At 39.9% G+C, this 25,181-nt stretch overlaps 3 protein-coding genes across 3 annotated transcripts in view; 2 read left to right on the top strand and 1 right to left on the bottom strand.

Moving 5' to 3' along the window:
- pde8a (phosphodiesterase 8A) overlaps positions 1 to 7,324 on the top strand; it is a 43,436-nt gene extending 36,112 nt beyond the window's left edge. Inside the window, exons 15-22 of the mRNA XM_018683627.2 lie at positions 27 to 75; positions 235 to 370; positions 477 to 675; positions 1,675 to 1,892; positions 2,944 to 3,076; positions 4,080 to 4,244; positions 4,363 to 4,492; positions 5,097 to 7,324. Coding sequence (XP_018539143.1) covers positions 27 to 75; positions 235 to 370; positions 477 to 675; positions 1,675 to 1,892; positions 2,944 to 3,076; positions 4,080 to 4,244; positions 4,363 to 4,492; positions 5,097 to 5,203 — 1,137 coding nt within the window. The 3' untranslated portion in view covers positions 5,204 to 7,324. The remainder of the gene's footprint in view (positions 1 to 26; positions 76 to 234; positions 371 to 476; positions 676 to 1,674; positions 1,893 to 2,943; positions 3,077 to 4,079; positions 4,245 to 4,362; positions 4,493 to 5,096) is intronic.
- A 1,013-nt stretch (positions 7,325 to 8,337) lies between these two features.
- On the top strand, positions 8,338 to 16,495 carry LOC108887931 (KH homology domain-containing protein 4). Its single transcript, XM_018683636.2, has 14 exons — positions 8,338 to 8,513; positions 9,391 to 9,643; positions 9,749 to 9,868; positions 10,004 to 10,080; positions 10,268 to 10,320; positions 10,440 to 10,645; positions 11,229 to 11,437; positions 11,945 to 12,005; positions 12,274 to 12,331; positions 12,553 to 12,788; positions 12,980 to 13,084; positions 13,962 to 14,047; positions 14,132 to 14,250; positions 14,712 to 16,495. The coding sequence occupies exons 1-14, from the start codon at positions 8,485 to 8,487 to the stop codon at positions 14,840 to 14,842; spliced, it is 1,743 nt and encodes a 580-aa protein (XP_018539152.1). The 5' UTR covers positions 8,338 to 8,484; the 3' UTR covers positions 14,843 to 16,495.
- LOC108887930 (fibronectin type III and SPRY domain-containing protein 2) lies at positions 16,122 to 24,788 on the bottom strand. Its single transcript, XM_018683633.2, has 13 exons — positions 24,526 to 24,788; positions 23,974 to 24,263; positions 23,517 to 23,612; positions 22,953 to 23,186; positions 22,780 to 22,802; positions 22,171 to 22,292; positions 21,003 to 21,167; positions 20,713 to 20,847; positions 20,371 to 20,524; positions 19,517 to 19,650; positions 18,140 to 18,272; positions 17,885 to 18,061; positions 16,122 to 16,907 (listed from the first exon to the last, which is right to left on the bottom strand). Exons 2-13 carry the CDS (start codon positions 24,250 to 24,252, stop codon positions 16,658 to 16,660), a joined length of 1,902 nt encoding a protein of 633 aa, XP_018539149.1. The 5' UTR covers positions 24,253 to 24,263; positions 24,526 to 24,788; the 3' UTR covers positions 16,122 to 16,657.
- Positions 24,789 to 25,181: the final 393 nt, after the last annotated feature.

The following is a 25,181-nucleotide window of genomic DNA, read 5'->3' as shown; positions in this document are numbered from 1 at the left end:
TTTCTTTCCTTCTTTCATGTTCACAGGATGGTTTACGCAGATTGTCAGGAAATGAATACATATTTTCCACAAAACGTAAGTTTACATAAAGCATACAGGATGATATGCAGTGCTGTGCTATGTTTTTGAGTTATATTCAAAATGTTCTTATAGTTCATCCAGAGGTGGTGAAAATTTCTACCCCCCCCCCCCGAATCTGAATGCCTCGTCTCTTGTCTCTTCCCCTGCTCACAGAGCCCCACCATATCCCCAGTCACTTGACAACTCCTCTGTCGTTAAATGACATCCCCCCTCGTATTGCCCAGACCATGGAAAATGAGGACTCTTGGGACTTTGACATCTTCAACTTGGAGGCTGCAACCATGAAAAGGTGAGGCAACAACACAGTTAAGGGCTACCAGAGGGACTGTGTCAAATTTTTTCTTACAGTGTGGAGAAGAGTTTATATAAAACGACCATGCTGAATCCTCCCACAGGCCTTTGACCTACTTGGGCCTGAAGATCTTCTCCCGCTTTGGGGTCTGTGAGTTCCTCAACTGCCCTGAGGCAACTTTGCGCTCCTGGCTACAAGTGATCGAAGCTAACTACCACTCCAGTAATTCCTACCACAACTCCAGTCATGCAGCTGATGTCCTGCACGCAACAGCATATTTCCTCTGCAAGGAGAGGGTCAAGGTAAATTAACAAAGTGTAATAATTAATGACAAAGCATGCTGGATACCAAGCTTCCTTAGGCATAACATGTGAATAACATGGCAGTGAAAGCTCAGTTGTCACAATTTTTAAAGTGTAACAAGTGTACAAATGTTCTCTCCTTTACAAGCCTTTTTGTTTTATCCTTGCATAGTGTTTGGAAGTCACTCTGCCTATGAGGCATTGTTATTATATACTTCAATATGTTGCTGAAATTCAACACATTGACATTGAAAATATCCAAATGTTTAACATTTGGATATTTTAGAGGCTTCCACCCTTTTATTAGCAAATGTTCACCACGACATTTGGTGAGCTGAGCTGTCTGCTCAGCCTTGACTGTCAGGTGTCCCATCTGAGCCTGCATTATCCTTGAAACTCGCAGTTATGCCCAAGTGTGTCAGTGGCTCAGTAACTGGTCGAGGGCATGCACTGGCTAAGCTGATTACCAAACTGTCTATTTCTGATCTCAGTGGAGGGATCTTTCATTGGCTTAGCCAGTGAACTGTGAAGTTACATCACCCAAGGTTAATGAATTCCTGGAACTCCACAGACAGTAGACCATAGCAAATTAATTTGAAAATTGGGAATAATTTGATGATCTGTATCCTTTTTTTGTTTATTTTTTTCTTTACTTACACTTTTATTTTTTTTAAAAAAGCAAGAAAGCAATAAATGACCTTATAAATATGATACCTAAAATTACAAATAATTAAGTGTAGCTGTTTGTTCTTGAAACTATCTCTTGGTGTAGACTAAACTCTACACATGTGAAAGTTGAGAAGACAGAGGGATGTGACATGTTTAGAGAGCGTAGTAGAAAGTTTATACTGTTCCCAGTTTTGGCCTAGTTTCTCATTCAGGGCTGCCAAACTTCCCGAACAATGAAACCAAGGATGTAATGTACCAGACTTTTCCTTTAATGCCCAACAATCTGTCTAGTTTTATATTTCAATTTTTTCATGTCGTTTGCACCAACAGCAAAGTTTGGATCCCATTGACGAGGTGGCTGCCCTGATTGCTGCTACAGTGCACGATGTGGACCACCCGGGCCGCACCAACAGCTTCCTGTGCAACGCAGGAAGCGAGCTGGCCATCCTCTACAACGACACAGCCGTGCTGGAGAGCCACCATGCAGCACTGGCCTTCCAGATCACCACAAGAGACGATAAGTGCAACATCTTCAAGAACATTGAAAGGTAGGAGATTCATTACATAAGAAATAGGTCACTGCAAAAAATGAAAGCTATCATTATATGTCATCTGTCTTGGCTGTTCATAGATCACCAAACATAAAACATAGTCAAGTTTTCTCCAATGGACACAGTTTCAGTATGTAGCTGTAAGTCTGAACATAAAATACCTATCATATTTCTACCAAGATCTAAAGTAGTATAATCAAATAAATCCATTGTGTGCTCAAAAGACAAGTATTTACCTCTCTGTCTCACAGTCACAAGGTTGAGAAGATAATTACTACATGAACTATTCCCTTAATTTATTCCAAATTAAGTGAATTTACTAATTGTATATAATTTGAATGGTTACACTTGGGTTGAAGCTAACAATTATTTCCATCATTAATTAATCCTCAGTTTATTAATTGATGAATTGGTATGTCTGTAAAATGACAGATAAGAGTGAAAATTTCCTGTTATAATTTTAGAGAGCCTAAGGTGACAACTTCAGATGTCTTGTTTTATGCGACCAACAGTCCAAAATCTTAAGATATTCAAATTTCTGTCACATATGACACTTTAGTTTTCATCTTACTGATCAATAATCTAATTATTGCAGCTCTAGATTGCACTAGGATCTCAGGAATATTTTCTCCACATTCTGTTTCATCTCAGAATATTTGTATGTATCAATATGTAAGATTGACAAAATTCACATTTTGGATTGGACACATGGATTGAAATTCAGATGTCATCCGAAGTAGCACAGGGAATGACCTAAGTCTGTATATGTGCCAATGAAATCAATACTGTGTGTGTGTTGACAGCGGCGGGGTAGTAATGTGATTTGAGTCCCAAAGCAGAATAGCTCACATGTGCTGGTCCCCTCAGAGGGGGAAGGTGAACAAAGCATCCATTCATCGCCACTGTCACTGCAGTCAGAGGAGGAAAACTGTTCACACGGGTTTCTGCGCTGTTTACCACACTGTCATCTCACTCTCTCTTTCTCCTCTTTCCTGCCTTCCCCTCCTTTTCCCATCTGATTACTGTCCATCTCTATTTCTCTTTCCAGGAATGAATATCGAACACTACGACAGGCCATCATTGATATGGTGCTCGCAACTGAGATGACTAAACACTTTGAACATGTCAACAAATTTGTCAACAGCATCAACAAGCCACTGGCTGCTTTGGAGGAGAATGGGGTGAGATTAAAAATGAAATCATGTTTTTTGAAATGAAGTGTGAAATGTTTATTTCACACTTGTGTAGAAATAGTAGTTCTAATTTTAGCATTTTTGTCTAAATAGATCAGTGTTGTGTCAAAGCAGGAAGGAGCAGTCAGGCTCTATATAAACACAACAACTGTAATCTCATTCTGTCACATGATGTCGAAGAATCGTACTTAGTCCAACGGCATGCAAGCAACAATAGTTAAAGAACTTGAGAGATGATGATACTGGCTCAGGGGACCTGTGGCCTGTTGTTGCCTGGGCAGAGATATCTTTGTGGGGAGAGAATTTTACAACTTGGTAACATCTTTCTCGTCTTTGTGTGGAATGCTCAACACAGACATTTAAAAGTTCTCTTGCCTTTAAAAGGCCGGAATGGCACAAATAAATGATCTGAGTGCTGATTCTTCCCTAAATTCTTATACTGAACATAATCACTTTCAAAAACATGCCAATTTAGACACATTGCCCCTTGATGTCTTTGGTATAAATTGTAAGTTTAGTTAATAAAAGAGGTTACAAATTCTTTGAGATTATACAGAACGCTGTCATTTAATTGTGGAGTTAACCTTTAGATCTGAGGGTTTAGAAAAAAACAGAGACATCTCTCATCTTGGCACAGAAAAATAGACCTTCTGTACATTGGTGAATTAAATCTTAAACCATACAGTAGCCTGCAAATCATGTGACTGCATGACGCACGCTATACTCTCTTACATGTAAGTGTAACTTATAATGAAAACACCACTGAATACAGACTCTCCTTCTCCACAAAGACAAGCAAACCTAAAACCTAGCTGCCAGTACCAGTGCAGTTTCCAGATTGGTTAATGCACAGAGACAGTCAGTTATTTTTAAAGTTGTTCAGCTGCTGTGTACAATGAAGAGCTGTCTATTGCCACTAATAAGCAGAACTTCAGTTTTCTTTGTACTAATGCTCTGCTTGTTTTTTTTGTTTTGTTTTGTTTTTTTGTAGGGAAACAGTGATGAGGAATCTGTCAAAAGCATTCTGACATCCCCTGAGAATCGCATCCTTGTCAAGCGCATGCTGATCAAATGTGCAGACATCTCCAATCCATGCAGGCCTCAAGAGCTCTGTATAGAATGGGCCGGACGCATCTCAGAGGAGTATTTTGCACAGGTAATGAGACAAAAAGGTGACATGGCGTTGATGGATACAGCAGCTGCACTGTGGTTTTTTGGGGAATTTATGTCTTTATTGTGTGTGATGGTCACTTGTGTCTTCATCTCTGGTACAGACGGACGAGGAGAAGAGACAAGGTCTACCAGTGGTTATGCCTGTGTTTGACAGAAACACGTGTAGCATCCCAAAGTCCCAGATTTCCTTCATAGACTACTTCATTACGGACATGTTTGATGCATGGGATGGTAAGAGATGCATACACTGCTATAAATCTGCATACTATTAGTTGTTCCAAGAATTTCAACTAAAGAGGACAAATAAATAGATAAAATTAGCAACTGAATTAAAGTATTGTCATCTTTAAAAATATATTTTTATACATTTGGACTAACTAAGTCTTAGGGAAACACTGATTCGCTGCTGATACAGACCTTAAAAAGCTGATCCGATATTGGCCAGGGCACGACCAAGCCACATTAGATACAGTTTTTTTTTTTTTTTGTCAGTGTCATTATACAATTCATTCTTTCCGCTATCAGTCACATTCATTAAGTCACGGTGGGTCACTGACTCAGTTTTTAGTGTCACAGCAATCCCTGGCCTCATGTTACCTTACGTAAAAATGAAACCAATGACTTACACACAGTGAAGTATACAGATTTTAAATGTGGGAAAAAGAGAACAACTATATCAGATTGGTACTCAGTATTGGCAGATATCCAGAGTTGAGGTATAAGAATCAGTACCGGGAGAGGAAAAGTCAGACTGATGTCTCTTACAAAAACCCATAAATAAGACAAACTGTCAAATCTGATTTTGAGCTTCCACTTCTTTTGTCTTTGTGTTCAGCTTTTGCAGATCTCCCCAATCTTATGCAGCACTTGGACAACAACTTCAAGTACTGGAAAGGCCTGGATGAGAGGAAGCTGCACAGCCTGCGACCGCCTCCAGAGTAGGCACTGCAGTGTTCGGCCCGGGACTCTGTGGTCCGGGGTGGCCGTCCTCTCTCCTGCTGGGGTGTCTCTCTCCCTGCCAGCCCAGCCAGCCAAAGGGCCTCCTCGCCTTCACTCTCCTGCTTCTGTAGCACGCCAAGCGTTCACATGTCCGTCGAAACAGAAACCACAGAAGGACTTCCTGACAGGCAGTTGCAGCGGCAACATTGCCAGCTCTACAACCTTGTCAGATGAGAACTGTGACAAACAGACACGGACACACAAACAGCATCCTTATGAACTTCTTGTGCCTCTCAGGCATTCGCAGTGTAGCTGGTCAGGTGACATAACTGAGAGAGGGTCCTTACAGGCCTCCTGGCAAAGCATCCGTCCCCTAATTACCACATGGGCTCTCCTGTTTGCCTGTGAAGTTGCTGTTGAGTAAAAACTGCTTGTTTACTGGAGGAGCGAGTGACACTGGAGGAGTTGATAGAAGTGTGGTCTGGATATGGAAGGAGTCCAGTCCTTGTCAGGCCATATAATCACCTTTGACCTCCACCCCTGTGCTCGCAGCAAGGCAGGACTGCTCCTTCTGCCCCTGGAGGCAACACCATGAAAGAACACTCCACTGCTTTATTATTTTTTTTTTGTTTGGCAATATTTTCATGTGTCCTTCAGAAACACATCCAAGTTGACACATAGCTGTCATAACAGACACGTTGGGTGGGGGTGGTGTGGGGGGAGGGGGTGCTTTCTTTTTTGGGTCAGGGAGTGGATCTTTTCTTTAGGCCACTGCTGAGAGACAAAAACCTCAACATCATGATCATAGGTAACTAATTACAGATGATTTGGTATGTTAATTTTTCTTAGATGTTCCATATTTTCTATATTAAAAATTCATAAATGAATTAGTTGATAAATAAATAAGAACAAAATGAATTTAAAAAAGAGAGAAAAGCCAAAGCTGATGAAGACAAATACTACTATAACTCTCAAAAATTTACAATTATTATTCATATGAAGCATTACCATATTAAACATTTTTATTTTCTTATCAAAAGTACAGTACCAGTTTGAATGAACACTTTTGTATTGCACTGTAAACAATATTAGAAATGTCTACGTCTCAGTGATTTGTCCAGGGATGGGATGTTGCATTGGAGAATAAGCTGTTATTGTTGATCATCAGGAGTTTGTGCGTATGTGTGTGTGTGTGTGTGTGTGTGTGTGTATGTGTGTGTGTGTGAGTATGTGTGTGTGTGTGTGTGTGTGTGTGTGTGTGTGTGTGTGCGCACGCATGTGTGGGTGGGTGTGTTTGGGTTGTAGGTGCGGGTGTGTGGGTGTATTCATTGTTGCAACAATCCCTTACTCTTGGTTTAATGCTGTAAACCGCTTGACATTTGACAACAGCAGAAATATGTGAAAACATTTTGGACTTGAAAATTTTTTCTCCCAGAAATTTTTGTATCTGGTTTATCCTACTGAAAAGACTGCCTTATTTTATACAATATTTATACAGTACATCCCACTGTGCAACTGCAACGGACATCTGAGTTTTTATTATAACATAGTCAGAAGGTTATGTTCAAGTAAATCTCAATATTTTTATAGACAATGAATTTTACACTGGATTTGCAGCAAATGAGATCACCCATTCTAGCTATCTGAATACCTGTGAATTGGATAGTCACACAGAGCATGTATACAGAGAACTAAATGGTTTAGAAGGATGTGGATCGCAGAGTTGTCTATCACTGTCTTTAAGCAGTCTCCTAGAGGCCAGCTTGCATTGATTTTTTGATCAAACATCATTCTATTTTGGCCACTTGTCCAACATCCTTTATGCACAGACCCAGGGAACAGCTTTTTGTTCAAGGTTGGTTTCAGATTAGGATACTAATATATGTTAAAGATTGTTGCTTATTAAGAATATTTCCTCTTTAAACAGTATATAAATGCCATAACAGCTAAGCAAATGATGGTTAATAAGATGTATTGACCATGGTTATCTTTGTTTCTCTCTTATGACAGAATTGTACACTCAATCAGGGGATTTGTTTGTTCCTTCTGATTCACATCTTGGTCTGAAGGCACGGAAAAAAATTAGAAACTATTCAATGAAAAATAAAATAATGTCAATTATAAGTTTGTAGTCTATTTCCTGCAGTAATTCAATGTCTTTGCTTGTGTGTTGTCTCTCTCACTCATTCTTTATTAGCGTACAATACGTTTTATAAATATGCTGAATTGCCCTGAGTCTGAGAGATTACAAACTCTGAGTGACTCTATACTCTGTAAAACTGATTTTTTTTTTTTTTCTATTTCTAAACTCAGTGCATTGGTACTTTTGGCTGCATGGTCAGAGTCCCTGTTTTCTAATATTTTGTAATATCATATAAAGGTCAGTTGACTGGAGAAAAAATAAGGACAATGAAAACAAGCCAGGACTTTGTTGTACTATCCATAACAAAATCTGATATGTTGTCTTTTATAAATTCAGTACAATGTTGTCATAAACCATATCAAACCAAAAAGTTGAACTGCAAGTCTGCTGGAGCTGACTGGAGACTGAGCAGATATTAGTAGAGAGAAAATGTACTGTGACTGTAAGTCTGAGGGCCCAGCAAGTAAATCCAACCATGGTCATGCACCCCATGAAAATGGAGGTCTTAAATTCTGGATTTTTTTATTCTTATTGTGCATTTTTAATCAGTAGGTTGAGTTCTTTTAAAACCCTGAGTCAATCTGGAACTTTATACAGCATGTCATGGTGTTAGTGTAGTAGTGTGTGTTTATACAGCATGTCCCAAGGGAGATCTCTGGAGAAGGCTGATGGTTTCCTTGAAACAGATAGTAGTAGGTGGAGGGGTGATGAGAAGTCGAATCTGTACTCCCTCCAAGCTGCTTGTTGAATAGTCAGATAGCTTTGGAGACCAGGGCCTCCCAAGCAGGTTAATCCAGTCATGGTCATGAACTCATGACAGTAGGGGCTTTAACTCTTTGGATTTTTCTACTATTAATCATCATTTAAAATCAATTTGCCAAAAAAATCCCGAGTCAATATAACTGCTATGTTATCTGAATTAGTTGACCATTTTACTAACTAACCACAAGTATAATATAATACACCCACGAGTGTTACATAACAAGGAAACAGCTCAGCTTCCGCCGAGTCAGACGCTGCGACAAGTCGTCAGAAGAAGTCGCCGGCGCCTGGGAGAGCAGACCGATGGCTGCCGTCGTTCATCGTCAACTACATTAGAAGCAGTTTTAATTTCTTACCGCAGATTTGGTGGAGTGGTGCTATGTCTTCGGGAATGACTGGACAAACACCGTAAGTGTCCGTTTAGTTTGTTAGTTTCAAATTGATTTGGTAACACGAGTAACATTACATGGGCCAGCTAAGCTAACGCTAGCCGCGGTGTTTGTTGGTCGAATCAGTTAACATGAAGCTTTACCAGCAGCTAGCATAAGCTACATGGTCGTGGCCTGCTAATAACTGTTAGCTTGCGGGGTATCGTTTGTGCGTATTAAAGTCGATATGAGTAGACGAATCTGGGTGTGTGTTATCAAAATATTCAAATGGATATATTGGTAATACGATCGTCCAAGAACAGGATTGTAACTTGTTAAGTTAGCTACCTTAGCCTTAGCTTTAGTTTCAGTGTCAGTTATGCTAGCTAACTTTGGATTAGCTAAGAATAAACAATTGACTCAGGTTAATCGTAATGGCTGTTGATTCTGAACAAAATACAAAAAGTGTTGTTAACTTCATTTCAAAGACAAAGAAATACAACGAAATACATATTGAATCTCCACAATTTATTTGCAAGGTACATCTTTTTACGTAGTTCACGGTTAGTAGCAGTAAACGGCTAACTTCAAGTCGTTTCAGATATCGATTATGTGCCAAGTGTTTTTCTGTTTGTTTTCCAACATGTGAGGGGCTGTCTCAGCTTAGGGTACAAGGACAGAAGATTAAATGCGGATCCCCTCGTTCATTTAGACATCACAGTTTGGGGTTTTAACGAGACAAAGTTTTAATCTTTAAGTTTTTTCGCCACTTAACTAAGAGTCATTAAGTTATTCCCCGGGTTATTATGGCCAGTCCGTTTTCCTTAGACTTTAGTATGAAGATTTAGTAAATATATACTCATTTAACGTATTTTTCATTTATTTATTTATTTATTTTTTTGCTGTTTTATTCTCAGGTGCCTAACAAGCCGATGGGATCAGCCAGCCCAACCTAAACAGAGGAGTCGTGAAAATGAAGCCCATTCTGTCTCCTTACCGGGAGTCGTCAGCACGGCTGGTTCAAACAGCACAGTTTCCCAGCCATCACAAACAGGAGAAAAGCCAGCGCCTCAGGGAGGAGTTGAAATGGCTGCAGCCATGGCTGCTAAAATAAATGCTATGTTAATGGCAAAAGGAAAGCTGTTGACTCCTCCCCCGTTACTTGCAAAGGTGTGCATGATTTAGAAAGCTGTAGCAGGTAACTGTTTGATATGTCTTGTTTATGCAGTTATTAGAGGACTTACATTTTTCACTGTCATTTCACTTGTTTTTTAGACCCCTCCAAGTGCGCCTGTGCCAACCACTACAGAGGAGATGGTGGTCACAGAGGTCGACATAAATGATGTACCATTAAATTGCAGGGACCTTCTTACTAAAGGCAAAACACAGGAGGAGGTGAGTGGAAAGTGGCCGTAGCAGTGCTGCAGTAGTTAAAAATGGTTAAAGTCAGAAAAATGTCAAGTCTTTAAATAAACATCAAAAAACCTTCTTATATCTTTTTTTTGTCAAATTTTCTGTTGCCTTTTTCAGATTCGACAGTTTAGTGGAGCAGTCGTTTCAACAAAAGGTCATTACATGACTGAAGCTGAAAAAGGAAAAGGAGGAGGGTCTGTATTAAAGACATGATTTTGTTTCTGCCAAAACAATTCCCCATATGTAAAGTTTTACATCACTAGATGATGGCCAGTTTTATGGTCTATGACTAGTTTTTGCAAGTTATACAAGGATCACTGTCCATGCAAATACAGTCATCAACTGTCTTATTGTTTACTTTTCTGATTTACTTTCTTTTAGACAAAGACCTTTGTATTTGCATGTCCAGGGAAAAACCCAAGAGCAGGTCAATAGTAAGTAGCACCCTTTTTTTCAGTTTGTAGGTTCTAGCCTCATAAATATTCCAAAGCCTGTTCTTTGTGGCAAGGGACTAAAAATAGCTGATGTCCACGTTGACTTTTCTGAACACCAGAGGCTGTGATGAGGATAAAGGAGATAATCTCTGAAGACGTGATGAGGGCATCAGCAGCATCGGGAGGACAACAGGTGCCTGTGATGCCTCCGCTCACTCTCTACCCTCAGCCTCCCCGGCCTGTCATTCCCCCTCCTGTGCCACGGATGCCCAACACCAACTCAGCGCCAGGCCAGGGACATCGGCCTGCAGCTCCTCATTCAGGGGTAGGCAGACCTGACATCTTTGTTGAAGTTCAAATCTCACAAACAGTGGTGAAACCTGTTTAGGGTTATCTAAGGTTTGCACTTGTTCAAAGTGGCCACTGAGATTAGCTGAGTATTTATTCTATTTTTTAAGCCATATTTTGTTTATGTTAGAATTAGGTGGTGGTAAACATTGCTGCTTATATTAGAGGACTCTGTGGTGTTCTTAATTTATTGGGATATGTAGCATGAAAGAATTACTCAACATTTTAAGTAAAATTATGATTATATTTCTGTAGTTCATTACATAAACTAGACCTGTTTTGTTGAAGATCTCTTGTTACTAGGCTTCTCATTGTTTCAGGGTCATGATTTTACATATTGGAGGTAAAGAAAGTGAGGCAAGTGAAGACTATGTTGCCTTCACTGATACCCACCTCCCAAATTAAGTAGCAGAGAGAACATCCTGGGTCTACAGGGAAAAACCTTGGATTACTGCATCTGCTTACAAAGCTATTCCTTTAGTCAGCCTTGTTACAGATATTAGCAAACCATCTAAATGTGAAGAGTATGTTATTAAATCACATTTTTTTCTTATCCTCAGAGTTTTGTGCACACAAAGATTTTTGTGGGTCTTGACCAGGCATTGCCTTCATTTAACGTGAATGAGAAGGTCGAGGGTCCGGGAGGTTCGTACCTGAGCCACATCCAGACAGAGACAGGGGCTCGAGTTTTCCTCAGGGGAAAAGGTTCTGGCTACATTGAACAAGCATCAAAACGAGAGTCTTTTGAGCCTCTTTATGTTTACATCAGGTATGTTCATTCTAACTGCTCATCTTTTGCAAACTTAACAAGTTCTCTATTAGGATTTTAACTGTGCAACAGAGTGGAAAATTTGGCAGTTCAGTAATAGCCATAATAATAAGTCATATTTACTTCACATCTGCCTCAAAGTGACCTCAGCTGATTACACTGCAAATGTGTCAGTAAAGAAGCCTCAGTTAAGGGAAAAAAAAACATCAAATCATCAAAAACAGTGTTAAAGTGGCCAATTCAGTTAAAATTGGAACTCATGCTGTTTCTATTTTTTGGAGTATAGAAACAGAAGTTTAACTCAATTTTCAGTGGAAACTGGTGTTGTCATTTGGATTGCCATCTGTTAGACAACCATGTTTATTTTACAAGGAAACCACAAGAGGGGGGCCTGATTTTAACCAAATAAATTTGTTTTTAAAACAGGACATGACTTGATATGGTTGGTCAAAGGAAGTTATGTGTCTGAATAACTGAAGTCAGCACTGTTTAACTTTTGTGTTACAGCCACCCAAATGCAGCTGGATTGGAGGCGGCGAAGAAACTCACTGAGAGTCTGTTGGAAACTGTAAGTTTGCGATAAATAAATAAATAGCGTTGATCTGAATTTAATCAAAACATGATGGGAGGTATAAGAAGGTGAAACTATTAAAGCATATAGTTCTCACTGATACCCACCTCCAAAAGTGAATGCGGTAGTGTGAACCACCTGATCTCCAGAAATAGGTTTTGAGTGCTCTGCACCTACCCACAATGCATTTATTGGAAAATAAATCACCACGTTTTTGGAATTATTTCCAGCTCTCAACACAGTTTCCTCTCCTCTCATTCTCCAGGTGAGAGCTGAACATGCCAGAATGGTGTCGATGTACACAGCCACAGGCTCAACACAATGTGAGTATTCTTTTACACTCTTTAACTAAACAGGCAAATTCCAACAGAGTGACCAAATATCAGGTACTAGCTGACTGCATTCTTCTTGTTGGTAATTGATCCTTTGACGTCTTTAGTGGCTCAACAATAGGTTGAAATAGTAGGTCAAATGTGTCAGAACACGCTGTTATTGATCCACGTCATATATGCTATTAACTCCACATTCTATACTTTCATTTCAGCATACGCAGCACATGGATTTCCACCTAATAGCAATTACTCTAGCCAGGGGTCCTGGTATAACTACCCAGCAAATGGTTATGCTGGCGGCTATTCAGCGTACCCAGGAGACCGTGGTTATTGGAGTAATGCAAATGGTCCCCCAAGTCATTCTAACATGTCGACAAACCCTCCATCTTCTCAGGCAATGGTTCAGTATCCGGTGTGTCCTAGGAAACCGCATCCCTATCTCGTCCAGGTAATTATCAAAGATTAAAGCTGCTGATTTCAGCGCTAATTAAAATCTACACGCACACACACTAACAGCACAAGCTCATTACTTATGCAGTAATCCATATTATAATGTTGGGACACATGAAACCTGTTTACTCTGTATACTCTGTAAAACTCCTGCTGCAGCATCAGTGTGTTGGTTTTGATCTACTTAAGGATCCTGGCAGCAGTGAGACAGTGGAGCCTGAAGGATCTTTGAGCACCCCCCCTGACTCAGGAAGTCCCAAACGTCATTTTCACGAGGCAGCTAAGGAAGAGCAGGTTAGCTGAGGAGTAACACCTGTACATATCACTGAAAGTTAACCCTCTCCATTTTAACAGGAACGTGTCTTTTACTCACTGATCAACCCGTTACTTTAAAAGTTTAACTGTCTGGTTGTCATCAGAGAATGGAGAAGTGTCTCTGCTACACCACATTATTGTATCAGTTTGTCATATATGCATGCTGTGTCTTTCTCTTGCCTGTTTTTTTTTTTTTTTTTTTATAGAATAGTTGAGCTCGCACACACATAAAAGTTGTTCAAACATAAAATTACCATCCCTATTACAAGTGGCTGTTAAACAAAGCTGAGCAGTGTTTTTTGACCACAGGCATGGGTTTGAGCTGCGTCACTGTTTAGTCTGAAAATAGATACAATGCTGACCATCTGGAAATTCCCGACATCAACAATCAACCCTGAAAGCACTTCAGATTTATATCTTTGTCATGAGACATATCTTTGAAGACTTTTTAGAGTAGTTTAATTGTCGCCTTACTCATTAGTTTAGCCTTAGCTGACTTGGTGTCTACATATAACACCGTTACAACACGTCTGAGCAACACATAGCAGATACATGCTCTGTAGTAAAGTATTTGTAAGGCTCATAGGCTTTGACAGTTTTTGGATTTTCATTACAGATTTTCTAGAGGAATAGCTACACCACACTGACCCATTCATTCCTATATATTGTTGTCCTCATGCATGCAACAGGATGCTGTTCTCTGCTGTTCAGATAAGGGATTCATGTAGTTAGCACAGCTGAGAATATGTTTTTGGTAACAGAAAGTCCCAACAAAATTTTTGTCATGTGGGGCGAACCCTTTCTTAATATGTTTAGTTTTGAATTGTCTTAAGTGTTCTTTATTTTTCTGTTTCAGCCAACCAGCCGCTCTCCAGATGGTCCTGCTCATCAGGAATCTGCACTTCCTGCCTCCAGTGTTGGAGAGGAAAAAGCCGTAGAAAGGTCTGTTAATAGATGTAATTTCCTCCATGTGTTATTCTTCATGAATCTTTTGTGGTGTAGATATTGACGTCTTTCTCCCTTCAGGATTCTGATGCCTCCACCACCACCTCCCTTCGTGGCCCCTGCCCTGGTTATGCGCAAAAGGCAGAGAGACGCAGTGACAGATGACCCGGCCGATCTGCCCAGCAGCACCGCGTCAATGGGTATGCATTTCTTTATTCCGTAATATTCTGAGAGCCTGAGTACTCAGACATTTCTTCTGTGGAGTTGTCTGTTGCATGAAATGGCCTCTCCCCCCGTGGAGGAATGGGGGAGGAGTGGAGACCTGTGTGAATCTCTCTGCTGGTAGAACCCACTAACATGGTCTTCTTGTATATGTTTTTTGTCTTTCCCTTGTTTTCTCTCTCAACATGTGTCCCCGGACCTGCCTGTTATGGATGTGTGCTGTGCTGCCGTTTCATTTGATATCTTCCCTCCCCTGGCTGTGGATCAAACGAACTCAAAAACCACCGCTAACATGGGGCTCCTCAATGGGTTTCCTTTTTGTTTTGTTCTCTCGCTTTGTCTCTCCCCTTCTCTCTTTGCCTCCCGTCTCTCTCTATCTCTCATGTCTCCCACCTCCTTTCTACTTTTCTCTCTCTCCGTTTTTATTGTGCCCTTACAGGTGTTCAAGAGGATGTATGCCAGAAGAAGTCTAAAGTGGACGAGGATGCATCAGGGCTTGTGCCCTACGGAGGGGATTCCTCCGACGAAGAGGAGGAGAGGACACGCAGCAGTAAGACAGATAACTCATAACCCCTGTCCCGCCCCATCCCCACTGTCCAGGATACTCGCAGACCCAAAGTCTACATTCAGTATATTGAGGCAGTTCTCAGAGTCAAACCACATAAAAGGAAAAATCCACCTTTGCATTATCATACACTGTTTTAGGACTGTACCAGTGTTTTGCCATGATTTACTACAAAGAGCTATGTTATTGCTGACCATTCTCTAAGCAAAATGTTAAATGTCTTTTTTTACATCCATCCAAGAAGACACGGTTTTCCATTCAACCATAATGGCATTTAAACACTTTAAAATTTTGGGTGACACTTGAACTATCACCTCAATTTTAGGACTTTAAAGACAGGATCTTTTTTATTTTTTTATTTATTTTTTTTAGCGGTAAGTAGGGATGGGCAATTGTCTTTTTTTATTTTTAATATTACTAGCAATCGCTGATAGAAGATCTGATCGCCTCAGGTTGGAGGGAGTGGGCTTTCTCTCTCATCACTCATTTCACGTCAGTATAGCTGATCTCAAAGCACAGCTGCTGTCATGCATGCATCTCTCTTGTAATGCGCATAGAGATAACAGCGAGGAGAGCAGCTGTAGTCACATGTGCGTCACACAGGCTAGAATCAAACAGCAGCAGGCATATGGAGAATGGAGATACAAGGTTTTGTCAAATTGCACAGAATCCTTTATCTCATCAGGATTGGCAATACATGTGCTGAATAACAGTGATTGCCAATAATAAAAAATAAACAAATTGGCATGTCTTAGATCATCTATAGACAATTTATTTACCATGTCTATCAGCAATGTAGAGTACATATGATTACTAGTAAACAGGCTGAAGATGCTAAAAACACACTGGTATGTGTGGTCTTTGAATTATCACCAGTTTCTAGTGTTTTTGCTTTCATAGACTCTTGGGGAAGAAGGGTTTTGATTTTCTTGGTGTTGATTTTGCTTTGTCTGTTTTTTTTCATACATCTCCAAGAATATCTTTATATAATTCCCAGCACAATGGGTGTGAACCTGTTGGTTTTACTCAAAGGTGGGCGTAGTTACATGTATTCCCACCTGAAATGTAAATATAGAAAACCTGCCAACTAGTTCATGTCATTGTGTGTATGTTTGTAACCATGTGACTTAAAATGCAACATATCACATGGCCTAATGTCATTAGGAAACTCTGAGGTTTTAGATTTAATACAAATCTCCCCTGCGTTACTGCTGTCTTGATTGTAGCCTTCCTCTTTTTTTTAAACTAAGGGTCTGACTCCAAAACATGCACTTGCCAATCTCGTAAATGGCCAAGAAATTTTATTTAAAAGAAACAAATTACATACTTACGTTCAAAAAAGCCAGTCCAGAAAAGCAAAGCACATGATCAACAGCAACTTTTAACAGTGTGGAAGTATTCAGGGTGGAGTTTTCCTTTTAAGATGTGAATACAATTGTATAATTTTTTTTCTTAAAACACTTATTTCATTTTCAATGCATTTTTTGTTATCCAAAACAAGCCCCTTATTTCCTTTTTTGAATTTCAACACTTGGTCTGCTGCAGTTACTGATGGTATAAGTACATATTGTAAAATTCAGTGAAACTTTTTCTTATCTTGGAAAATGGTGTATGCCGGTTCCCATGGAATACTATAATAAAAACAAAACAACCAAAAACCTGGTATTGTCTATGGATCACACACTTTTATACTACTGAGGAAGATCAGCAGATCATTTTTATCATGAGTTTGGGAGTTCATAATATTATGGTTTCTTTTTCTTTGTTTTAATGAAAGTTATGTCACTCCCTACCAGGCTTTCCAGATATAATTGCTGGTGTCAGATGAATGTGTACTCGGGAGCCTCTATGCCGTTGTGTACAGTAAGAGCTCCTGGGTTGTCCAGGCCAAAGCAGGGGTGGACATAATTTTGGAAGTGACAGTGGAAGGTGTGTAGGTGTTGTTCCAGATCCACATTAAAGAAGGACAAAGTCCCTCTCTCGTAGTCCAGTGCCACTCCTATCCTCACGGGGTTTACTGTAATCCTCAAGTCAGGACTCCAGCCATTGTGCAGAAACTCGTATTTATGCCTGAAGGGAAAAAAAGAGCAAAACTTTATTATTGTGTATAGCAAAGAACTTCTAAATATAAAGCTTTTCCTCTCATCCTGTTGGGATGATTTTCCCACTCTGTCAGCCATTAGTGAAGGAGATGCTGAATCATGAGCCAACAGTAGGATTTCACGTGGCTGCAGATTAAAGAAAATGAGAAATGTGATTGTTAAATTGTGTGTAGGCAGAGTCACGGAGAAGATGCCCACAATGAAAACCACATTCAGAGCTTGTGTGATATGCTCCTCTGAATGATTTGCTAAATGTGACAATTCAAATGTCCTGCTTTGTTCCAAGAAGAGTTGCCATAGCAACACTTATAAAGTCTCTATAACTCTGGGCTTTTCTACCTTCAATGGGCTTAGTTGTGCATAGAGCGGATGCACAATTTTTTGCTTAGGAAAGGAAAATTTCTTGTGGCTAAAAATACAGTATTGGCCCAGTTTCCATGAACTGCAATAGTAGTCCCTGAGAGGATCAGCACGCTAATTCTGGTATCAGATTGTCTGAAAAATCTGCATCTACTGGTGAAAATCAAAGCCAGTTTATCCTTCACAGTTTGCACAACAAATGGGAAAAACAAGTATGTTTGAACAAATGACTGAGCAGCAAACCAAGGCTACTTAACCTTTGTGTTTTGTTTAAACTTTCTCAATGTTTTGGGTCCCACAGACCCTACTGCAGTTGGTGTATAAATAATTGCAAAATCAATGTTTTTCCTTTAAATATGTTGTTCTAACTTGATTGAAAATCCAATATGAGAACATGTTTTAGACGTTATACAGGCTTTATGCAAACAAGTATTTACTACTTTTGTTTGCTGTGCAGTCATTCACAGACAAATAAATGTACACTACAGCATGTAAATATGTTTTATAGTTAGTGGCTCTGAGAACCCCAACAGAACATCAGGGTTAATAATATCCACTGAATGAACAGAGATGATGCACCGTTACCTGGATGGTGTGAGAATGTGTCTCATACACCAGGAGGTATTGGTGGCTCCAAGGTATGAGTTCCTCTCCGTATCCTCATATGCAACTCCAATTCTAAACTCTGTTCCATCATCCACCTCGACTTCCCAGTAATGCCTGCCTCGCACTGGAATCAGATTTCCCAGGACAGCTACACACCTGTGCACATACACACACTTTTATTTTACAAATTCCTAGGGGAAAGTTCCCATTATCTTTATCTCTTGTGTACTTTACCTGGTAAAGGTGTTATCATCTAAGGCCATAGCACTGATTGGTAACTCCTCATCTCCATAAAATATGGTGAAGCCATCTTCAGAGATGGACAGGCAAGGATGGGCCGTGTCCTCCAGAAGATAGAAGAATGTACCTGCGCAGGTAAACAAACATCATTCATCGTCATATGAATGTGCTGAAAGTAAAGGTGGCAAGTAATTAAGTACCTTTTCTTAAGTACTTTTTAAAAAAATCAATTTTGAGGCACCGAATACTTGAATAATTCCACTTGATGCAACTTTATACTCCCTGCCCACAACAATTAGTCAGTTATTTAACAGCTAGAGTCAATAGTTACTTTTCAGATAAAGATTAGTTTAAAAATTATAACGATCAGTACATAAAAGTGCTATCACAGCACGTCTACAGTTTGTGTTGTTCACAGTTGCTCAAATTGATCAAACCAGGAAATCACAAGAAGCTTTTATCAAGTACCAACAGCTGAATTAATCAATATCAGCTTTAACACGATCGTTACAATAGATATCATACTAACAATGTTTGAATGTGATGTGTCATTCCAGCCTTTCATGAACAGGGCATATAAAAAAGTGTGTAATCCTAACAAAAAGTTATATATTAGAATACTGGAAACCAAGATGTTTTTACAACTTTCACAACCAGATTGCAATTGCAATAAAACATTACAGCCTAAAATATACTTTAAAATGTACTGTGAACAAGCTGGTAGGTCTGTTTGATTGATCTGCTCCCTTTGGAAGATTTTACAAGTGAAGTGCGAATCACTTCTTGTCCTCAGCTGCATTTTGCTGACGTCATACACAAACAACTGACCTGGGTTTTCTCCAATCACAAATAAGAACTATTGTCTCACCCTTTCTGCAAGTTTTTTGAAATGTGGTGTATTCTGAAATGTCATTGTGTTTTGACCTTCAGGGCCACTGTTAACTACTCCACAATATATGGAGCAGCTAATAGGAGCTCCACTGTTACCACTTACATGTTAATGTCGTGGTTCCCAACCTGAGGACTGGGACCCAAACAAGAAGTCACTGGGTGAATCTAAGGGTTTGCCACATAGTTAAAAAATGATGAATCCAATATAATCACTCTGCACCTGAACTGCTGTTATTGCTTGTTGATATGTATCCTGTAATGAAAGTTGAAGTCCACTTTGTTTCATACTATGATTTCACAAATATCAGTGATCCAATAACACTGACAGAGACTATTTTGGATGAGTACCTTTACTTTTGATAGTGTTAATACATTTTGTTGCTTATACAGAACTTGTACTGCTCAATGGGATATTTGGGATATTTGTATATACATTGGGCTACTTTTACTTTTAATAGGCTGATCCATGATGTTTCTCACCTGTTGTGGAGACAGTGATAACCTCACTCTTGTCGCTTGGCCCACCAATGTTGACTGCTCTCACAGAGATGACGTAACGGCGTCCTGTCTGCAGCTGGATTAGACACTGACAGGTGGGCACTGCTACGATAGACCTGGGGGATTAACCAATGGGACGGAGGGCTGATATCACTTCCTTTTTAAATATATTAAATACATAAATAATGACAAGTTTTCAGTTCAGCAATCATTTCCAAACCAAACCAGAGTGTGAAACGACATGTTGTCTCTTAACATCTGAAACACTAGGAGGATAAATGGGGTGGTTTCATAGGAACTTTGTAATATTTGGACCATGGATTTATTTCAGTTAAGACAGTTTAAATTCCTATATGCAAACTTACACAGACATTCAAATAAATCACATTCAAATAAATAGTTTGACTGTTCTATGAAGTTGACCAGATGAAAAATGAAAATGACCCCACATGTGAGGCCAGTATTCTGGCTGAGGCTAACAGTGCTGCAGGAGCTGAAGCTAAGAATAGATTTTCTAGGACAGAGTGTGTCTTGATTCAGCAGCTCTATAACCATGGGACCTCAAAAATCCCAGGCAAGCATTAACGCAGGCCTTTGTTTATGGATGTATTGAAGCAAAAGCCTTATTATTAAAAGGACAGGCCAGTGAAGACTAATATCATGGGGTACTGCATCTTTGAAACTCTGCATATCCAGTGGAGCATTCCTGAGTTATTTTAACTTTATCTTTGTGTGTAAACTCCTGCCACACTTCAGGGGAAGCACAAGTAAATTTTGAGCTTGTTTCTCTGTCAAATCTGTAAACTGCAGGTGTATGTTAAAAACACAGTTCTTACTCAGTAACACCGCTCTCTGTGCCATCAGTGCTCATCTCACTGAGTTCCACTGTGTAAGAGTCTACAGGGTTGGTGTTTCCTGATTCCCAGCGGATCAGAGCAGCCTCGGAACAGCTTGTACACTCCCTCTGCTTGATCACTGGAGGCGATGGCACTAGAGAGAGAAGATTTAAGACTTTATTCTCTCCATAACATCAATCATGTGAGGCTGGGGTATTTACAAAACAGAGGAAAATACATCTGAAACTGCTTTTAGGGGACATCCAGAAAACTGAACAATTATTTCAACTGTCACAAGTTTAATGACTCTTCATGTAGTTGTAGGAGTGTGACATTTATTACCTGTCATGTATAAAGCCTTCTCACTTGCTGGGCTGATGCCTGTGGTGTTGGTAGCGGTCACCCAGAGCTCATACTGAGCATTGGGCAGCAGATCTGTCACAGTGCAGTGGGTCTCCTTCACTTTTACCTTGCTCACTGGGAAACAAGTACAGATTTTACTGTGGCTGCGCTGATCAAAACACGTCACCAGTATTGTACAGAGAAATCAGTTGAGATTCCCACATCAATAGATACCATTTCAACAGTAGATGGTGCAATGTGAATCTGCAGTCAGTCTGTCTGTGTTATACCGTGTGGTGCACAGGTGCTGTCTGCTGGTGTGTCCTCCAACACTGGTCTGTAGTAAAGCTCATAGTACTCCACCGTGTCGTCAGAGAACAGGCTCCAGCACACACGCAGGGACGTTTGTGTGGCAGAGTTGGGCGTCTGGGGGTTGATCACGGGGGCAGATGGAGCTGTTTGTATGTTGGAGAAACATTGTTCATCCAAGTTTTGTTACCAAGTCATGCCATCAGCATCTCAGAGATAACAGGAGCAGATTTGCATAAAAAGAAACACATTATGAAGGCTTGTTCTAGATTGAACCCAACACTGACGCCTCTGTGCTTTTATTATGATTCAGATCCCTAAGGTGACTTTTCATTAACCAATCACAATATTCTAAATATTCCTTCCTTCCTAAACACACATTTCTGCAGTTTCTTCTGGATCTAATCTTCAGCATCACCTCTGCTTTCCCATGTTATTCAAAGCCCTACATTCAAAATTCTGATTATACCTTATCAAGTCAAGTCAGATTTTATTTATATAGCGCCAATTCACAACAGAAGTTATCTCGAGACGCTTATCTGACCAATGATCTTTCTGCCTGCATTCCTCAGGTCATTTTGGTCCTTATGTGCTGTTCTTTAAATAGTAATGAATTCCTGTAAATTTGCATTTCAAAACAACTAACCACCACCTCCTCATCCCCACTATTAACTGCAAGATGTTCAGAGAAATCCAACTGAGAGTTTCCATCACCCACCAATTTACATAATTTACTCAAATACCACCACCACCAGCGTCTAGACTTCAGGGGATCCTGTTCCCTCTCCTATGACGATGTATCAAAACAATGAGGTCTCTTGTCTGTTCCCAATCACTGTGAATATTGTAATTCTCTTCCAAATGGTCTCTCTTTATTGAACAGTCTATTAATCATTAAATAATGGTGGTAACAGTGCTGTGTGCCTGTTCTCTCACCGAGAACACCACTTGACACACTGACGGTCGCCCTGTGTATAAAAACATAAAGCTAGTAAATTGCTAGTAAACGGTTTTTGGGCAACCACCACACCACAGATTCTTCCGTGTTGTAATTATAGACAGTCTACAGTGTCCAAGGGTACAATGTGTCAGAGGCAACTTTGAGGATACTGACAAGAAAATTATCTTCCATCTCTTTGTAAATCTGACCTGGAACAACATTGATGGAGTCCATCATGGTTTTCACATCTGACAGGTCAGCAAGTGGTGTGTCAAACTCAAGACGTGTAGACAACGTGAGGTCAATCTCATCTTTGGCGAACTCCTCGATTCTAGTAGTAGTAAAAAAAAAAGAAAAAGACCTCGAAATATCTGAATACTAAGATTTAATATAAAAGGTAAAGAAGTTTGTGTAATGACATTCATTTGGATCAGTCAAAATGTATTCAGCTTAACATCCACTTACTAGCTTCTTACTTACTGCCTCAAGCTTTCAACCACATTTTGTGGATGGACTTTGCTTAGCTGTCGTTGAGACCGACTATCCTCATGGCATGGAAACTGAGCTATCTCAATACTCAGTGGAAAGTGAGTGAGTGGACCTTGAGCCAGTATTTCTATGTCAAACTACTTTTTGCAAAGTCAAGAATTTACTTTCATGCTCTAACTATGTATAATAATATTAGTCTGAAACTACAGGCAAAAACACCTGGAGGCAATAATGCAATATTAGCCCTCTGTCATTAATGGTTAGCCTTTGAAGTCACACTGCAGTGTCACACCATGCAGTATATACTCACTGGGTACCATCATAATTACCTTTTAATGGTGGGCATAACTGCCTGTCAACAAAGGTCAAAGAACATTAACTGTAAAATCCTCCACTGAGGCCATTTATCATCATGTATACAACTGTAATCTGCACTCTGTAATCCGCAATATTACAACTGAAAAACACACATGCACGCACACACACACACAAGCTAGGACACCTTCAGGAAAAGCCTTTTGTCCCGGCTGCGGTAGATCTCCTGGGCCATCTCAATGAGCTCCTTGGAGGCATCCAACGCCCGACCACAAGCCAGCAGCTGATTGTAGAGGGCCTCCAGCTTGTTCTTCTTCTCCTCCGCCAGTCCAGCTGCCCTCTCGTCATATCGCTGCGACAGCGTCTGCAGCACATCATTGTAGTGCTGCTCCAAGTGCTGCTCCCGACGGCCAAAGTTCTCCTGTGCACGCATTTATATGATCACAGTGGCATGATTAGAGATTTAGACATTTGTTATGCATCAAACTAAATAGGGAAGGAAAAGAAAAAATGAGGATGACAGATCAAGGCAGGCAATAAATGAAATGGATTCGTTTGATTCTTTAGTTCAGGACTTTCGAGTTACGAATATAAAATCTGACACTGTTCTTTATTTCTGTCTTAGTTCCATAAAACAAAGTAACAATAAAAAGAGGCATTCCCTTATGCTCAGACAGTCAGAAAATAATAGAAAAATGTCAAAAAACATTACAACAATCTGTTTTACTACAGACTGGAGTATGACATTTACCTCAACAGTGAGAAAGATTTCCTCTAGATGACCTGCAAAGTTCTCCATCTCAGCAACCTTCCCTTGCAACCGATTCCTGGTTGTGATGATCTCACTCTGAAAACAATGAAAGTCATACTTCTACCCATTCTTTTTAATTCAAACCAGTAACATAAAGTACTTTTCAGCATGTGCTGTCCCGTCTTTCTGCTCATGTCCGTGGCTTGGTAAAAAAAATCTTTCATGTGGACAGCTCCATCTTCTGGGAATTGGCTACACAGAAATCTCATATTAGAGACAGAAGTGTAAGATCATGGCCATTTTTAGGGCAAATGTGAATGTTTTAATGTCTGGGAATTAAGTGTTTTAATGTTGTATTTTTCACTAATAATACTAATTGCACAAAACTATTTTCTTGTAGTAAATATCAAATGTTCCATTCATACATCAATTGCCAAAATTGTGTTAGTGTCCTCACCTCAGTTCCTCCCTCCTTAAACACATCATCATCATCATCATGTCCATCTTCTGCCCCAGTGGGAGAAGGAGGACTTTCCTCACAGGGCTCAAAACGAAGGGACTCGTTTGTGTTGACAGAAAACCTCTGGAAGGTAGAAACATCTCGGGCCGCCCTTCCTTCTCTGTCTGAAACCACACTGTAGGGCTCCATGGTGGTCGACTCTCTGCTTAACTCTTGGTGATCAGCTTCTTCTGCAATCACGTCCAGTCTGCCTCCTCTGATCTCATACAGATCCATAAGGAGAGTGACTGCGGAGGACAGAGGTTTACAATTCATTTAGGTTTCTGATACAAGATCAGTTTAATCCAACCATTTTTATTCTTAGCTATATAAAACTCAACCATCTACAATAATATTCTAAAAACACTGCATAAATAACGGCACAGAATGAACACAACATGTGAGAACTCACAACTACACTCTTCATACTTGAACTAAGCAACTTGCCTGTTCAGAACAAGCAGTTAATTCAGTTGTTAATGGTGACTCAGCAGCTGATAGCAAATTTACCTGGATAATTCAGTAATCCAGTCTGTTCTAAGCAATCATTTCAGCCCAACAGTGCTGTTCGACAAGCCAGCTCTGTGAGCAGTCCAAACCTCACCCAGAAGCTGTGACAAAAATAGATAGGACTACTCAAATGTCACAGGCATGTCAAACATCCATACAGGGAACTGGTTATTTATTAAGTAAAACAAGCGGTTTACACTAGTTATAGACCTGAGTTTCATTAACACCATAAAAACAAACACACCAACTTGCAGGTAGTGCTAGTTTGTTAATTACTTTGATATTAGAAGCTGGAAATCCCCGAACATGTGATTCAAAGGTTAAAGTTGAACACAATGCCTTTATGGTGCCTTCATCACTCCTCGTAAACTCCCACTTCGGTCATTCAAACTCAAAATTTGAACAGGCATTATCTGAATAGTGACCTCATATGCTCTTTCAGTACCCCAGTTATCGAAATTGAAGCAGTTTTTCATGACTGTTTATTTAATATAGAAATCAAGCAACACTATCGTGCTATGCAAAAAAAAATTAGTTTAGTGAGGGAAAATTGCGCATAGAAGTAGCGTTATGCTTGATTTCTTAGATATATAATGTACACGAGGCCACGCGGCTTCTCCTGTTTTCTATATCTCAACAGTAAATGTGAAAACAAA

The sequence above is a fragment of the Lates calcarifer genome, linkage group LG2, assembly GCF_001640805.2.
Source record: "Lates calcarifer isolate ASB-BC8 linkage group LG2, TLL_Latcal_v3, whole genome shotgun sequence".
Lineage (NCBI taxonomy): Eukaryota > Metazoa > Chordata > Actinopteri > Centropomidae > Lates > Lates calcarifer.
The sequence above is the reverse complement of the archived record's forward strand: the minus strand, read 5'-3'. Positions and strand labels throughout refer to the sequence as shown.

Bases quoted from the DNA above. Each gene is read 5' to 3' on its own strand.
- LOC108887931 (XM_018683636.2), top strand. From the start codon at position 8,485: ATGTCTTCGGGAATGACTGGACAAACACC. The intron at 9,644-9,748 runs GTGTGCATGATT...CTTGTTTTTTAG, and splicing joins CTCCCCCGTTACTTGCAAAG to ACCCCTCCAAGTGCGCCTGT. The intron at 13,085-13,961 runs GTTAGCTGAGGA...TTTCTGTTTCAG, and splicing joins AGGCAGCTAAGGAAGAGCAG to CCAACCAGCCGCTCTCCAGA.
- LOC108887930 (XM_018683633.2), bottom strand. From the start codon at position 24,252: ATGGATCTGTATGAGATCAGAGGAGGCAGACTGGACGTGATTGCAGAA. The intron at 19,651-20,370 runs GTAAGAACTGTG...TTAATCCCCCAG, and splicing joins ACAGAGAGCGGTGTTACTGA to GTCTATCGTAGCAGTGCCCA. The intron at 18,062-18,139 runs GTAAAGTACACA...GTATGTGCACAG, and splicing joins GATGATAACACCTTTACCAG to GTGTGTAGCTGTCCTGGGAA.